This window comes from Gymnoscopelus braueri (genome assembly GCF_963280865.1).
Source record: "Gymnoscopelus braueri genome assembly, chromosome: 7".
NCBI lineage: Eukaryota > Metazoa > Chordata > Actinopteri > Myctophiformes > Myctophidae > Gymnoscopelus > Gymnoscopelus braueri.
Window position 1 is genome coordinate 31707273 of NC_137608.1, and position 16809 is coordinate 31724081.

Genomic DNA, 16809 nt, shown 5'->3' on the forward strand with positions numbered 1-16809 from the left:
ACATTTGCACATACTAATAGTCATCCATCAAGATGCCACCATTTATAGCATTTCAGATAATTCACACAATGATCAGCACAGTGGCTAATCAAACTGCCTTGACAGGCACCTGAGACATCACTCAAAGTCTGAAGTGACAGGAGCATCAATACACTTGGTCACATGGGCTAGTGGAAGTTCATCTCAACGTCACAGTGGCACGCCATCTGACAGGTCTGAAAGATTTGAGCCATAGCTGACGAAAATGAACTCTGAGGAACTCTTTGCAGGCTCTTTGCTAAGTACCTGTCAAGGTAGGGAAAAAGACAATATTATCTGCTTAAACAGGAATAAGTTACCCTGTTCTTTTAGCCCTGATCTAAAATACAAAAGTATTCGTTTTATGGATGTAACCAAATACATACACAGAAGGAGTCATTTGTGAATAGATTTTTTTTGCTTATATCGCTGCAAAATAAACTGAGTAGTGTTTCAAATGAATAAACTTGGATCCTTGGAAGTGCCAAGCTCCCTTTGACATTGGTCAAAAACTACAGTACAGCTGTTCAAACTAATCTTTAGATATGGCTGAACGTAGTGTGCAAATCATGAAACATTAAAATTAAACTTTTGTTACTCACATCGTCAAATTTCCTATCACTGTACACCTCATTCTTGTCAATGAAAGTCAGCATGATCCAGTCACAGATTATGGAACACTTCAGTGGACAAAACAATAAGCAAATTGAGTTATGGGGTTAAATTTACAGTCACAAAACAACCAAGGAAAGATTAAACTAAGACCTTACAATTCCAACTGATGTCATGGCAGTCACTGCGTTTATGATGGTTGGGATGAGACTGAATTTACCAGCCTGCAAAGACATCACATTCAAGTACGTAAGAGAGAACTCTCAACACAGAGCTGAAAAGAAACCAATATCTTAAATATTCAGTGTTGATAGAGAGATATTCTTACATGTCCATGAACGATGACATCCAGTCGGATACCATAGGCTTTGATAAGTGTCCGAGACTCTACTCCATTTTTGCTGTAAAACTTGGCAAATCTATGTATTGCATAGAGAAGTTGAAGAAAAAGACAGAGAAGGGAGCCGCAGAAGATCCAAATCACAAAGCAAACCAAGGTTAATATTTATATACTGTACAGACACCCTGTTTTGGATGTTACCTATAGTAGTAACCAGAGCTGGGCAGATCCTTTCGAACATCAAGGCGACGGAAGGAATATGTGGGTTTACAATGAGAGGAATCCAAATCCAGGTCACACTTCCAGTTGATACAAACACCAATCACGCCTCCCTGGCAGAGAGAATAATTATGCTTAATGTATACCATGTACTCCGTTATACAATAGCAGATCTTGCAGATCTACAAGCTCACAATGCCTAGTACCCTCTACCTATGCATTGTGAACTTGTAGATCTGCTATTTTGGCGCACAGCACCGTCATACGACAAAGCTAAATTCAGGCTTTAGAAACCTTCATAGATGTTATAATATAACCAATACTTACAGGTCCATTTTTGCACTCTCTGAGGATTTTACTGTATGTAAAAAGATTTCTTCTGAATATTAAAGCTTCCATCCACTTTGAACTAGTGAGAATTACAGTGCATACCACACACTTACAGTCTTGCAGAGTTCACTGAAATTCTCTCTTGCTTGTTCTGCGATGTAGCCCAGTCTGAAGACGGGGCAGTAGGGTTCTTTCTCCACATCATAACGACACTTGTTGAGAAATTTATGCAGACTGCGTTTGTTTGGTTCTTCTCTGACATTACCTCTGCCACAAATGAGAACGGGAAGATGCTTTAATCAATGAATCCCCTGTGTGTGTGTGTGTGTGCGTGTGTGTGTGTGTGCGCGCGCGTGTGTGCGTGTGTGCGTGTGTGTGTGTGTGTGTGTGTGTGTGTGTGTGTGTGTGTGTGTGTGTGTGTGTGTGTGTGTGTGTGTGTGTGTGTGAGAGAGAGAGAGAGAGAGAGCAACAGACTATACCTCAGTACTTTAAGTTTGGGGAAGTGAACAGAATTCCTAATGAAGACGGTGAAATTGATGGCATTCACTAATGCCGGCTCCCTGTTGAATATAACAGAATTATGACTTTTAGACTGAAATCAAGCATAGTACATACTCTTGGTGCAAAGTAGGAGAGCTGTACTGTACCTTACAGTGGCATATCCCTCAACAGGACACCACGTTTGTATCTGGCAGGTTTTGAAGGTTTGATTGTAATATGGAACACAACGCCCAGTTCTCTTGCCTGCAGAGAGCATTTAAGTTTGGACATGCAAAAACTGACAAATTGTGACACTGGAAGAAGTTTTAGACTAGAGCAGTGGTTCTCAACCTTTTCTGGATCAGGACCCACTTGAAAATCTTGAAAGCGTTCGCGGCCCACCCATGTGACCACTTAAAACGGCCATTCGGCTGCCCTGTTTTCAATATCTTTGTTTTTGGGGGCCTACTTGCAATATCCACCCGGCCCATGTTGAGAACCACTGTTTGAGAGGAAAATAACAAACATACCATGGCCATCAAAGTCAACCTGTCCCGGGACACAGTCAGAATCTGCTGTACAGTTGGCGTTGGGAACAGAGAAATGCTGAAATGAAACCACGGGATAGATGGGAGGATTATTTCCTGCCAGTGGTTAGTAGCCATGTAACTGATACACCTTTATTGCATTTTCTTTTCCTGTGTATTACGCAGAAGTGATGTTGCACTACAGTAAAACCCTCTGTGTTCATTTTATTCCTGGAATAAAAACAAAAAACAAATGGCAAATCTTCATTTCTGGAGTTAAATTAACACCAAAGACTTGGGCTTTGTTGAAGGTTTGGTAAAGATAGTCTTAAGTACAATTTTGAGGTACATTACTTTATTTAAGTGTTTTTTGATAGTTTACACTTATTTAGTTACTTTGCAGATTTAGATTATTAATACAAAACATGCATTTCCAATTTAAGCACAATTCTATACTTCGGTTATTTGAAAATAACCAATCTACAATACGACACGTTGTAAATACTTCTGTACTTTTACTCAAGTAAACTTTTGAATATATGACTTACTTGTATAACTTGTGTAACAGAGTATTGTGGTATTGTACTTTTATTTAGTCTTCCACCACTGGGTATGGATAGTCTCTGCCCCTAATCTTCTGTTTATTAATTGGAACACTGACTGTGTGGCTGTGAACAAACTCTTGCTGACCTCTCACCTCTGCACACTCTCCTTGCTTCTGATCATAGGTGACCTCACGTCTTAGTATCGCGCTAATCACATCTCCACCCTAGAAGGCAAAACACAATACAACAAAATGGATGCAACGCTAGCATGAAAAGATAAACACACTGACAGGTATAATTAGGTTTCTTCTGTGCTGTTTAATACGTTAGATCAGTGGTTCTCAAACTTTTTCACGTCAGGGACCCCAAAATTAATATGTATTTGGCCACAGACCCCCAAGATTTTGTGCCAGGGAGTTAGGGTCCCCATACAAAATGTGTGTTGTTTAAAAGATATTCGAATGTTTTCAAGAGACTTTTGGAAAGCAGATCTACAAGCTCACAGCATGTCACGATGCAACACATTGTGAGCTTGTAAATCTGCTGTTTTCAAATAGCCAATCTGCTATTTTCAAATAGCCAACATTAGATGGGACAGTGTGGTGGACTAACCTCAGAGGGTCGGACATACTCCACTGTGTCCACGATATGGTCTTCCTGAATTGCTATGCCCTTCATCCTAGTGTAAACTGAGCTCTCTGGACGAGTTTCACTTTCTTGATATGCTTTCTCACTTATAAATACATACCTGTTGAATGATTTGACCAATATTAAAGATATTACTGATTTAATGTGATGACAAACATTATTCCATTAAAGCAGTTTCTCTGGGTTCAGCAGCTCTCAAATGAAGCTGAAGTGCTTCCAATAGACCACAAAGTATGAAAATGAGCTCATTAATTGCCTGTGAGACTATTACATCTCTCTTGACATTGGTGCCTCAGTTGTACTGCCGTCAATTGTACTGTGCATTTGTGCTGATATGTTCTGAGAGCTAATTGCAAATGCGAGGCTTTTTATCACCACAATGTTAAAGGTAGGGTAAGTGATTTTCTTTGGTTAAAATAAGTGTTAAATAGCTCTATATTCTGATAGTACTCATTGCTATAGTGTGTTTGTTCAGTAAAAGGAGTCTCCTTGTCTCTCCAGCTCTTTATAAAACAGAAAATGCATTTTCGTTTCAGTTTCATTTCCAATTTTATCCAATCAGGATAGAGAACTCAATCAGGATATAGATTAAACAAGTGAAATTGGAAGGGATGACACTAAGAAATGAGCAGGCAAAGTTGGAACTGGAACACTATAAAAATGAAGCTTAAAAATGGGTACTTTCTCCTGATTGGCTGAGATTTTGAAACCTACCGAAAAATGCATTTTCTTTTTATTAAAGAGCTGAAGAGACGGGGAGACTCCTGTTACTGAACAAACACTCTATAGCAATGATTACTATCAGAATATGGTGCTTTAACCTTTTAACAAAATACTTTTTGTTTTAACCAAAAAATATCACTTACCCTACCTTTAATTTCAGCTTTTGGGGAATATGAAACCACTGGTCTTTTTGCCTTCATAGGTTCAATTAAGATGTTTAGATCTTAATTGATTACATTCTAATGTTGCCCCCATACCCGATAGTCATTTACTGCATAAGAAAGAAAAAAAAGGGGGAAAAAGCCTTAATGACACATGAAAGACTCAATTTACTTCACATGATGTGAACCTAAGATAGAACACAACAAAGTGACATTTAGATCAAAATGAGTAACTCAGTTGTTTACTTTCAGTGAAGACATGCAAAAACATGAATGCAAAGCTCACCAGATGAAATACGTCATCACAAGAAACTGCACACCCCTATAGATGACTCCAAGAGTTCTGTTTTTAACCACCATTACCTTTGGAGTTTCATAGTCCCAGAAACCAAGAAAATAATCCTTAATGAACTCACGCAGGCCCATTATGATGTTAACTAGTGTCTGTGTTGCACAGATGTCTCCTGATGTCTTGTGTGTCTGGTGAAGTCTGTCTGCTCTCTGCTCCCTACCCCTACCCCTCTCCCTCTCTACCCCCTCTCTCTAACCCCCCCCCTCTCGCTCTCTCTCGCTCTCTCTCTCTCTCTCTCTCTCTCTCTCTCTCTCTCTCTCTCTACACCCCTCTCATCCAGTGCTGACCCCCAAGGTACAGTAGGGTAAGTGATTTTCTTTGGTTAAAATAAGAGTTAAATAGCTCTATATTATGATACTCATTGCTATAGACATAGAGTGTTTGTTCAGTAACCGTTGTCTCCATGTCTCTCCAGCTCTTTATTAAACAGGGGAAAAGATTATACCAAAAAGGATACAAATTTTATCCAATCAGGATAGAGAACTCAGACAGGATACAGATGAAATTGAAGTGAATGACACAAAGAAATGAGCAGACAAAATTGGAACTGGAACACTCTTTTAAGCTGATCAATAAGGTACTCTCTCCTTTGTCTAATGTCTGCTCATTTCTTTGTGTCTTCACTTGTTTAATCTGTATCCTGTCTGAGTTCTCTATCCTGGTTATAAAATTGGTATCATAACCTGAAAATGCACTCTTGTTTACTGAACAAACACTCTATAGAGCGTGCCAACGTGTCGTCACCACGGGGGGGCGTGGCATTGGGCGTGGCATTGAGCAATGTTAAGTCAACCTGGTTTTTACCCCTCAAAGATGTCCGCCGCTACCAAAAGACACTTGTTGACGCCCCCTTCAGGATTTTTGGCACGCTCTATTGCAAATTGCAATAGGGCATAGCAGCGGCGGCCATTTTCTGGTTCCACTTCAAAATAGTCAATGCATTTTTCCCATTGACATTTCCAAAAATATTTATATCAATTCATTTAAGCCTAGAATCAAGCCATCCAGGGTCCTGGTGAATCATGACCATAAAACATTTTTTTCTGTGATTTTATTTTATTTTATATGTAATTATATGATATACTATATTTAATAAATACCCTTTGTTTTGCCGTTTTCAAAAAGGTTTTTTCATAGAATCAAATGTTTTATGGCCATGATTCACCAGGACCCTGGATGGCTTGATTCTAGGCTTAAAATAATTGATATAAATATTTTTGGAAATGTCAATGGGAAAAATGCATTGATTATTTTGAAGTGGAACCAGAAAATGGCCGCCACTGATATAGAGTGTTTGTTCAGTAAACAAGAGCTCTAAATATATTCTGATAGTACTCATTGCAATTTGCAATGAGTAGCCTACTATCAGAATATAGAGCTATTTAACACTTATTTTAAACCAAAGAAAATCACTTATACCCTACCTTTAAGAGAAGAGTGGGTTTCATTTAGCCAGATTATCTGACTGTATTACACTGTAAACTTCAGTCAGATACAGATGGGCTGGCCCTAGGAATTTCGTGGCCCTAAGCAAGATTTTTTTTGGTGCCCCCCCCAAACACCCCCATTATAAAATCACTATGTCATTTTTTTATTGCATCCTAAAATAATAACGCTAGTTGTTGGATAGGAGATACATGACATAATTACAATATGAAAGTAAAAATTATTATTATTATTATTTTTTGGGCCCCCTAGTGGTTGTGGCCCTAAGCAACCGCTTATATTGCTTATGGCAGCGGCCGGCCCTAGACGCGCAGATACACGCATGCGCGCACACACATGCACGCACGCACGCATGCACACACACACACACACACACACACACACACACGCACACACACACGCGCGCGCACACACACACACACACACACACACACACACACACACACACACACACACACACACACACACACACACACACACACACACACACACACGTCGGAGCTGTACATTTTATTCAGGCGCAAAAGAGAACTACTTTTGGGTCCTCGCCCAGCGTTGCCGTGTCGGCTTATTATAAGCGACTTGGGCTTATTTTTCTGTAAAGTTGCTTGTAAATATTGGTAGTTGCGGGTTGCAATTTTTTGGGCTTGTTTCTAAAGTGTACTTAAGTGTACCAGGGACTCCCTGGCACAAAGCATTATTTGGCAGGGAGCACTTGTGTTGTTAGAATGTTTCGAAAATAATATTCCAAAGTATTCCACATTTTATTGCAAGGGTTTTTGAAAATAGCACGTGAGCTTGTAGATCATCGGCTATTTTCAAATAGTGGATGCATAATAGGTTTAAAGTTCTGACTATGTGGCCTAGTAGTTGCTCGCCACTTGCTTCTTTTGGGCTTGTTTTCATTAACCTCGCGTCACCAGTCTTTCCACTATGTTTTCATAGACCTGGTTGCTTATTTCTCTCACAAAATCTGGCAACACTGCTTTTCGGGTCCTCGCCGTGTCACGCATGTCCTGTGCGCATGCCAAACAACACGTGTGTCGCCAGTGGTTAATAGTCAGTGTGCTGATGATCTGCTGAATGCTGTGTTTACATACTTACTAGACTATTACAACTACATATATACTTGTGCGTTAGATCCCTTATACTTAAGAAATGGGTGGTGTTCAAAAGAAAAAGGTAAGTGCGCACAATAGAAGTAATGTCTAAGATATGGATTACTGTGTGGCCATCGCTGTTAGCCACTTAGCTAACGTTAACTGCTAAGTACACTGAAGTAGACGTTATAGAACTAAATAGATTGACTGGTGTTTCTTGTTAACATGCTGAAGTTTAGTATCTAATTAACTTAAAGTAGTCGCGTAATAATGTCTGTGTTGTTTGAATGTCTGACAGTTCGAGAGGGGATCTGCCACCAACTACATCACCAGGAACAAGGCTCGCAAGAAGTTACAGCTGAGCCTCGCAGATTTCAGGTACAGTACTTATAGACAGTGGTGGAAAAAGTATACACATTTTTTACTTGAGTAAAAGTATCAATAATGCACTGTAGAAATACTCTGTTACAAGTTAAAACCCGAAATTCCTAATTTACTTGAGTAAAAGTACACAAGCATTGGTAAGAAAATGTACTTAAAAGTACCAAAAGTAGAAAGGGCAGAATGTCCCATTTCACAGATCTACAAGCTCACGATGGAACACATTCATTGTGAGCTTGTAGATCGTCTATTTTCAAATACCATATAATCCCATAGCAGTTGGATTGATTGAATACTTTACTAGACAGAAAAGTAAACAGCACAAGGTACAGTCTTATAATTTGGGTTTAAAGGATAACACAAAAAAGTCCCGGGGACTTGTTTCCATTGTGGTCTTATGTAATTGAATTCATCAACATAGCATAAACATAAACACATGTCATCAATCATCAATACATAAAACACCATATGTAGGGACAGAATGTCAGCAGTGAATGCCATCTCCTTTCTATGGGAAAAGTGAGTTTACCTCTCCTTGTGGTCTCCTGAAAGATGGATTTTCAGGCCTGTTTTGAAGGTAGACAGTTATTCAAAATGTTTAAGGGATGGTGTCGGGGCATTCCACATTTTGGTGACAGAGTAGTTGTAGAAAGATAATTTTCTTTGTTCTGTGGGTGGCACCAGACCGTTGTTGTTGTTCCCTCTAGTATTGTTGCTGTGGGTGTCACTCACTTTTTATAAGTAGTTAGTCAGGTATGTGGGCATTGAGGGCAAAGCCCCTTTGACTATCTTAATCCCAATCCCATTTTTAATTGCTTAACCCTGTCTTCTACCCTGAGCCATCCCGTACTAGCAAAATGTGTTGGAATTAGGTGGGTCATGGCCATGGGCCCCAGGCCGAGAAGTAGTCGAATCAGTTTGTTTTGCGATGTCTGAAAAGCTTAGTCTGCTGCTGCTCAAACTAATCTGATGTCCTGATTTCAGACGCCTATGCATTCTTAAAGGCATCTATCCTCATGAGCCCAAGAACAAGAAAAAGGTGAACAAGGGATCCACAGCCCCAAGGACTTTCTACCTGCTGAAAGACATTCGCTTTTTGCTTCATGAGCCCATTGTAGGGAAGTTCAGAGAGTACAAGGTATGTTCACTTTCACTCTGCACAATATCTCGATAGATGTATTTTTCTTCTAATTTATTTTAACCACATAAACCCCAGCATCCATATTCTGGGGGGAACATTGGCCAAGATTAGCAGATCTACAAGCTCACAACCTATTTGGCGAAGAGATTTGGTGTAGACTGAAACATGCGGTCCAGTACAGAGCTAGCTCCGATCGGAACCTCTCCCCCCGTTATATAGCTCCGAGATGAGGTTCCTCTGCGTATGCTGCCGACAGAGTGTGACACCGGCGAGCGGTGGGCAACATTGTTGATTGTTACCTTTTTCCACCACATCGTATCCAAAAAGTCAGCCTGTCAACACCCGTCCGTGTCAGTACTGTTCCCGTTTCAGCTACAGTGGGAAAACATGGCACAAGATGACAAAAAAAAAGAGATTTAAACGCTTGTTTCAACCCGTTGCTTACATTTTCTTGATATTTCTTCATTTGTTGAATTTAAATGTCATTATTTATTGTGATTTCCTTATGTGCCCAATCCAGCTTGTTACACTACTAATCCTGTGCCTTGTTCTCCAATGTCCTTTTCTTTACAGATATTTGTACGAAAACTCAGGAAGGCATATGGAAAAGGAGAATGGACAAGTGTGGCGAGACTGAGGGACAACAAGCCAGGCTATAAATTGGACCACATTATCAAAGAGAGGTGAGACCACTAAATGTAGTGCCAAGAATCAACAGAAGAGGGTGTTGTGGAGCTTAGTTGATCGCCTTTTCTAAAAAATCTCCAGTTCCACTCAAGTGTGTGGCTGGCTGTCATAGCGATATCCTGTCACATGAAGTTGTTACAATAATTTATTTGTCAACATTTTGAAGGATGTAGAATCTATCAATTATTTCTGGTGTTCTTTCTTGTGGCAGGTATCCCACCTTCACTGATGCCCTTCGTGACGTCGATGATGCTGTCTCTATGTGCTTCCTGTTCTCCACCTTTGCTCGCACAGGAAAATGCCACGTCCAGGCAATCCAGCTATGCAGACGTCTTACTGTGGAGTGGATGAATTTTGTAATCATGTCCCGTGCTCTCAGAAAGGTATGAGGCACCATTATGTTTTTTGAGTTTGTGCAACAAACAAAAAATTATTATTTTACACTCTGTATTCTATCTCTCTCCCTCCCTCCATTGAAAAGTATATTTTTGTCTCTGATAGGTATTCCTCTCCATCAAAGGAATTTATTATCAAGCTGAGATCCTTGGACAGCCCATTACCTGGCTCGTACCCTACCAGTTCGCTCATGATGTAAGTGCTGAATGATGAAATGCAAGTCTGCACGCGATTGTTGACAACTTAAACATTTCATGATATGTTCAGGAAATGAACCTTATTGTAGATTTGCCATAGTATATAGTGGTACAGTGGTGGCCATGATCTCTCTTACTGGGGTTATCAGTCCTAGGATTAGTACAATGACTGTATTTGAGAAATTCTGTGTTTGTTGACTAAACATCGATCATCATGCCTTCAGTCTGTTAGGTATACTGTATGAGTTTCAATCAGTAATAGGATCTCGGGTTTGGAAAAGCCAGTGAGTCTGTTTGCAGAAGTGATTGTGTCAGCTAAGGCTGGGCAGTGGGCAATTAACTGAAAATATATATCGAAACCAAAATTTAGAGCCAATAGCCGTAGATTAATCGAATAAGCGAGAAGCATTTTTTGTCGGGAGAATCCAGAGATCGCTTTGAAGTCATATCGCCAAACCTAGTGTTAACTGTCAAGTTGATCTGAAAGCAGACTCCAGTTTATTGGAAGATGGGGTTGGGACCCCTTTATAAGTGGCTGCTTTCACCAACATGTTTTCACTGACAGACACAAGAGTGCTTTAGAAATGTCAAGTAACTTCTTAAAGCATAATGTGCTTAAACCTAACCTTTGCTCTTCCAGCACCCTACTGATGTGGACTACAGGGTAATGTCCACCTTCACAGAGTTCTACACTACCCTTCTGGGGTTCATCACCTTCCGTCTCTACCAGTCTCTCAACCTGGTATACCCACCAAAGGTACACCATAAAGTTGTTATTGCTGTATTAAACTTACAATATTTGTTTGAATACCATATGTGTCCACAGATGTCATGACTTCTGGCCATTTGGCTGTGGGCTTTATTAATCTCACTTTAATTTCCAGCTGGACACCAAAGAGCTGAAGACAGAGGATGAGGAAGACTATGCCATGGACTCGGAAAGCTACATGGAGGTAAGGCTCTATTCAAATGTTCCCCATTAAAGAGAGATGTTGAAGTTTGGTGGAACCTTGGGTTGTGTTGCTACCTGGTTACGATAATAGTCCTAATATTGTTATTTTGATCATTTTTATCTGTCACCTCTGTGCTCTGTGCGTGAAAAAACAGAAGCAATTCCATGCGCTCTATTTGTATGGCAATTTAAAAAAAAAGGTCTCAAAATCACACTTAAAGGGATACTTCACTTTCGGGCCGGGGACACATTTAAAAAACATATTAAAAATAAATGAAAAAAGTTATGGAAAATTCATGGCCCCCTCACGACACGCAGTGTCCTACTAATGTGTGAGGGGGCCATGAATTTTCCATAACTTTTTTCATTTATTTTTAATATTTTTTTTAAATGTGTCCCCGGCCCGAAAGTGAAGTATCCCTTTAAGCAGATAATTGGACACAAACAAAGTGGATTTTATAATAAACCAAGTCCTGGTACGTAATTCCACTACTGGCAGTGGCTGCATCACTCATAATACCCCGATATTGGTGACCTGGGGGAGAGCTTCCATCAAACATAATATAAGACTAACGATCTACAAGCTGACGTGTTGTGAGCTTGTAATACTGAACCTTGATATTAAGCTGATGCACTACTAATTAGTGCACTAATATTGTGTATGAAGTCACATTCCTGCAGAGCTACTGCGGAAAACATCCAACATGCTTGGTGTTCAACAGCCCAGACCCTGTCATTTGGCTCCTGGGACGGGTGGTTCAGATTCTATTACCTCGGATTCCGGGTCTGTTCATCATTATGTGTAATACCTGAGGGAATCCAAGAAGACCTGTACTCAGTGCTGATAAGGAGAGAAACCCATTAAGTGCTATGTAACTCGCGTGGTGATTTAGGCTGACCTTGGATCAGATTACTGTAGCGCAAAGTAAGGTGGATTTTGAACCCGTGAAGCATGCTAGATGAGGCTGCCTTTAATATAATAATGCATTTCAATTCTAATTGATAACATACATTTCTGTTGTCATTTAGAAACTTTCAGCCATGAGCTCCAGCCTGGCGAGGGTGGTTGCCACAGTAGAGGAGGAGGAGGCCGAGCTTGACCACTTCCCTGCTGAAGAGGTAAGGATATTCTGTGTGCATTTATCTCTACAGGGGGGAAAAAAAAACTTTATCTTAAGAGTTTGAAGAAACGCAAAACATGCATTCATATAACACATTATTGTCAAAACATGTAGCAGAATTGAGAGATCAGATATTTGTCAGTGAACAATATGTAATTGGAGGTGTTGGACTGGGGATTGCACCTCTATGGCTGGTTGCTATGGATGAGATGTTTGTCACCCTTGCAGGGTTGTTTTGGGAAGAAATGTAAGTTGTATTGCTATCTGGACATAATATAATTTTAAGACTAAATATTGTTTATCATCTTTATCTGTTGATTCTGTGATTCAGGAACCGGAAGTATTACCTTTTTCTTCCTTACTATTTCACATTTTCCTCTTTGCCATTGTTGCCATGCTCATGTTACACCAACATTTAATTTGAATGTAATGTTTAACTTTATTTAGAAGGGACCAGAGTTAGACCAGAGTTAACGACGAGATATTTTTGTCTGCAATATATTTTGGTAATCTATCGATTTTAGATGCACTAGAGCAGTGCTTCTCAAATGGGGGTACGTTGGAGAAAGTGTAAAACTTAAGGGGAAAAAAAACAAGCTTATGATTTTTAGATCTGTTTCGCTGTACAATGAGAGTGATAGTGACAATGAGAACTATGTATAGTTTCTTGTTCGCATCGCGCAGTGAAAGAATGTCTTTGGTTATAGTTCAGGTTTAAGTGACTGACAGGGGTGAGCAAGCAATGGTCAGGCTGACAAAATAAGGAGGAGGCGGAGATGGATGGGTCAAGTTTAACCACGGTGTGGTATATTTACTGAAGTTTGGGTGTGTGTGTGTGGTACACAAGGTGTGTCTGCTGTACGAAAGGAAACAGAAATATACAATATTTAGGTCAATAAACATATCCAATTAACTAAATAATAAATAGCAATTCATATTCAAGTATTACAATTATTATTGCTGTCCATAATATCGTGGCACATTGTCTCTTCAATGTATGTGTGCTCGTTAACCCCCGCTGTGCAGGGAGAACAAACACTCAGTGGCTAAACAATCCACCTGTGCTGCATTCCGTGCAACACAAACTTAGGTTGATTCTCTTGGACGCACACGGTATTTGAGGGATGCTGAATGGTAGTGTTTCGTGAGGCGGCGGGTAGGAGAGTTTGGCTTGGTGATCTGTCAATGCGGAAGTGAGTGCCTACCTATATAACCTCCCACACCTGTGCATGGCCAGTGAACAATCCATTCCATCAGGATGAATTGGGTGTTAGTGCCTCTCGTGAGCCTTTTGACACACAGAAACAACAGATAATCAACAATATTTTTTTATCATAGCCAGGCAGCTGTACAACCCACGGTTCTACTAAAGTTCAAAATGTATTTGTGATTGTGTCTTTAACACATTCTCCAGGAGGATATGGAGAAGATGCAGGAAAAAGAGAAGGAACAAAAAGAACAGGAGGCCCAGAAAAAGCTCTTCGATGGGCTCAAGGTCTTCCTCAACAGGGAAGTGCCCAGAGAATCCCTGGCTTTTATCCTCAGGTAAGTGTGAGCTGCTTTGACCCACACCACATTCAAAGAGGAACCAAAGAAACAGCAAAGCCTTAATTCATGCGGGATCACTTAACACTTGTTGCTTCATCAGGTGTTTTGGGGCTGAGGTGTCCTGGGACAAGTCGGTTTGCATTGGTGGCACATTTGATGTGACGGATGAGACCTGTACTCATCAGGTTGTTGACAGACCTGACATGGACAAGCAGTACATGAACAGGTAGGGGACTAATGATGCATTAATGGTGTTTTATTGGTGTGCATTTCCAGTAGTTGAAAATAAACCTATATATATATATATATATATATATATATATATATATATATATATATATATATAATATAAATAAAAAGCTTTTTCTGCCTTTTGTGATAGTATACAGTAGTTTGACAGGAAATGGGGAGAGAGAGACAGGGAGTGACACACAGTAAAGGTCGTCGGGATCTGAACCCACAACACGTTATCAGGCTGCATTGCAGCCTAGGTGCCCGGACCGCTACGCCAGTGGCCCGGGCCAGCTATTTATATATTTCAGTGGAAATTCCATTAGTGAGTCTTAGATTCTTGAGAACATTTAGCTGATTGAGCATGTGTCTCTTCCCTCAATCCCCCCTTGTACATGTTCATGGTACCAACAATACTGCCTTTGAAAGGGGGACTTCCTGCCTTTTTGCTTAAAAGGAACCCTGTTCTTCATGGTGTTTGACAGACTGCCCCCCCCGCCATTTCAGCCAATTGTGCTTCATTGTGAACTATTAACCCCCTCAGATAGTCATGCATTTGCTGATATCCTCAAAAATGTTTCAGTAGTTCAATATAGTAGTTGTATAACAGTAACATGCAATGTATGCCGTGTTGTCTTCGTAGGTACTACATCCAGCCACAGTGGGTGTACGACTGTGTCAATGCCAAAGTCGTCCTGCCAGTGGCAGACTATTTCCTCGGTGTGACCCTTCCACCCCACCTGTCTCCGTTTGTGGTGGAGAAGGAAGGAGACTACGTGCCACCAGAGAAGCTGAAGATCATGGCGTTGCAGCGAGGAGAAAAACCTGGTGCGAAGCACACCGCTTTTCTTAACCACTTAAACCCTGCTGTCCCAATTTTGGGCATGTCATTATAGGCCAAAATAAATTAGTAGATTGGCTATTTTCAAAATAATTTTGAATCTCTTTGTGGTTCTTACACTATGCATAAGAATGCATTAAAAATAGCATGTATTTGGTCTCTCCTAGTGCAAGAAGAAGAGGAGGAAGAAGAGGAGGACGATGAAGATGAGGAGGACGAGGAGGAGGAGGAAGATGAGGAGGAAGAGGCAGATGAGATGAATTTGAAGGAGATGGAACAGCAGCGTTCTCAGGGCAAGGTGAGCGGTCATTGAGATTAAGAAGAGATCTGTCCTGCTTTTTTCCTTTTTTAATAATATAGACCTACCGCCTGTTAACACTTAATGTTCCTTTACAGTCTTTGTCAGTGAAGGTCACTCCTGGGAAAGCTAGGGTAGTAAACCCTGCACGCTTGGAGCAAGAGGAGAAGGCAGAGGATAAACGTCTGGCGATCATGATGATGAAGAAGAGAGAGAAGCATCTTTACGACAAGATTATGTTTGGAAAGAAGAGAACAATCCGAGAGGTTAGTGCGACTTTCTTTTGAGTGAATATACATGTACGGTAGCTGTTGATGCAAGAGTCATTATGTAGGTACATGATGGGAAACTAAAGTGGCTGCATACTTAACCTTGAACCCATCATCTGTTTTCTGTCTGGCATGCTGCCAAATAGAGAACATGGGGATAATGGTTAACAGTGTTGTATAGCTCAGCCCTACAAAGCTTGCATGTTAAATGATGACCCTTTTAGGTCCCTACAGAGGACAGGTGACCTGCCTTCGAAAAGTGTTAAATGCCAGTAGGTTCATTGCTCCCTTAACTGTTCATTAACTCAATCTCCTCCCCCACAGGCAAACAAGCTCGCCGTCAAGAGGAAAGCTCACGATGATGCCAGCAAGGCAGAGAAGAAAAAAAAGGGCAAGAAACAGTAGTCATTAGATAAGATGACTGGACTGACTTTATGTATGTAGCTTCATAAAGTTGCATATTGATGGTGATGTCTCATGAATCTCATGAGTTAAGTGTATGGTATTGTGCGTCGGCTGCGTCCCATGTGGCGTGGCAATGGTGGTTCAAGTCACAGAAGGCTGGAAAGTCGGATCAGAAACATTATTTTATATTGTCTTGAGTTCTCTGAGATTGTATGCCTCTTTGCTTTATAAGAATTCTTTATGTTATTTTATGTTTAATGCCTAATAAATTGCCTCCACTTCACTTGTTACACTTTAATGGTCTAATTTCTACAGTAAAAACACATGATATATGCATATGTGGCTGTATATATTTGTGACTGTTACAAGTTACCACAAGTTATCACAAGTTGCATATTTAGACAAGCTGTTGAATAATTGCTCTTTGCCTTTTCATCCTGTACCACTGGATGTCCTATTCACACGGCTTTAGCGATGCTGAATAATTCAGGGTTGTAGGTGTGTTTGCCAGATCGCAGACAGGCTACCTTATGTGTCACATGCTACAGCTGTAAAAAGGGAAGCCTCAGCCTTCAGAGGATGGAATCTCGAGTCCACAACCTTAATAAGTGTCTACTTCCATACAGAGGCAGAGATCACTATGGTGTCACTGCGTGGGGGGTCAGGGATTGGTCTATGCCTGGACAGTGGGTGGTGATGACGGAGGAACGTTCACATCCGTAGGCCTTTGAGGGTGCTGTGATCTCAGAGAGCTGAGGGCCAGGCCAGTCATGCCCTCCACTACTCAATCTCTTCATTCACTGACTGACCTCACTGGTCTTCTTCCCCTCCCCACTCACCC

General features: G+C 40.7%; 2 protein-coding genes across 3 annotated transcripts; one reads left to right on the forward strand and one right to left on the reverse strand.

Moving 5' to 3' along the window:
* Window positions 1-144: 144 nt before the first annotated feature.
* Window positions 145-5029, reverse strand: p2rx2 (purinergic receptor P2X, ligand-gated ion channel, 2; the record flags this gene model as incomplete). Its single annotated transcript, XM_080432463.1, has 12 exons — window positions 145-285; window positions 621-698; window positions 789-854; window positions 959-1049; window positions 1172-1302; window positions 1633-1786; window positions 1999-2079; window positions 2167-2263; window positions 2530-2605; window positions 3224-3295; window positions 3684-3819; window positions 4890-5029. 12 exons carry the CDS (start codon window positions 5027-5029, stop codon window positions 190-192), a joined length of 1218 nt encoding a protein of 405 aa, XP_080288589.1. The 3' UTR covers window positions 145-189.
* A 2386-nt stretch (window positions 5030-7415) lies between these two features.
* Window positions 7416-16251, forward strand: pes (pescadillo). Of its 2 annotated transcripts, none has more exons than XM_080432441.1 (15): window positions 7416-7583; window positions 7800-7879; window positions 8867-9020; window positions 9597-9706; window positions 9922-10093; window positions 10212-10301; window positions 10944-11060; window positions 11188-11256; window positions 12285-12374; window positions 13791-13921; window positions 14025-14150; window positions 14799-14983; window positions 15164-15294; window positions 15393-15560; window positions 15888-16251. In XM_080432441.1, the coding sequence occupies exons 1-15, from the start codon at window positions 7560-7562 to the stop codon at window positions 15966-15968; spliced, it is 1728 nt and encodes a 575-aa protein (XP_080288567.1). In that variant the 5' UTR covers window positions 7416-7559; the 3' UTR covers window positions 15969-16251. The 2 variants fall into 2 exon arrangements, with proteins under 2 accessions (XP_080288567.1, XP_080288568.1); XM_080432442.1 differs by having other exon boundaries at window positions 15176-15294.
* Window positions 16252-16809: the final 558 nt, after the last annotated feature.

Bases quoted from the DNA above. Each gene is read 5' to 3' on its own strand.
- pes (XM_080432441.1), top strand. From the start codon at position 7,560: ATGGGTGGTGTTCAAAAGAAAAAG. The intron at 9,707-9,921 runs GTGAGACCACTA...TTCTTGTGGCAG, and splicing joins GACCACATTATCAAAGAGAG to GTATCCCACCTTCACTGATG. The intron at 15,295-15,392 runs GTGAGCGGTCAT...GTTCCTTTACAG, and splicing joins AGCAGCGTTCTCAGGGCAAG to TCTTTGTCAGTGAAGGTCAC.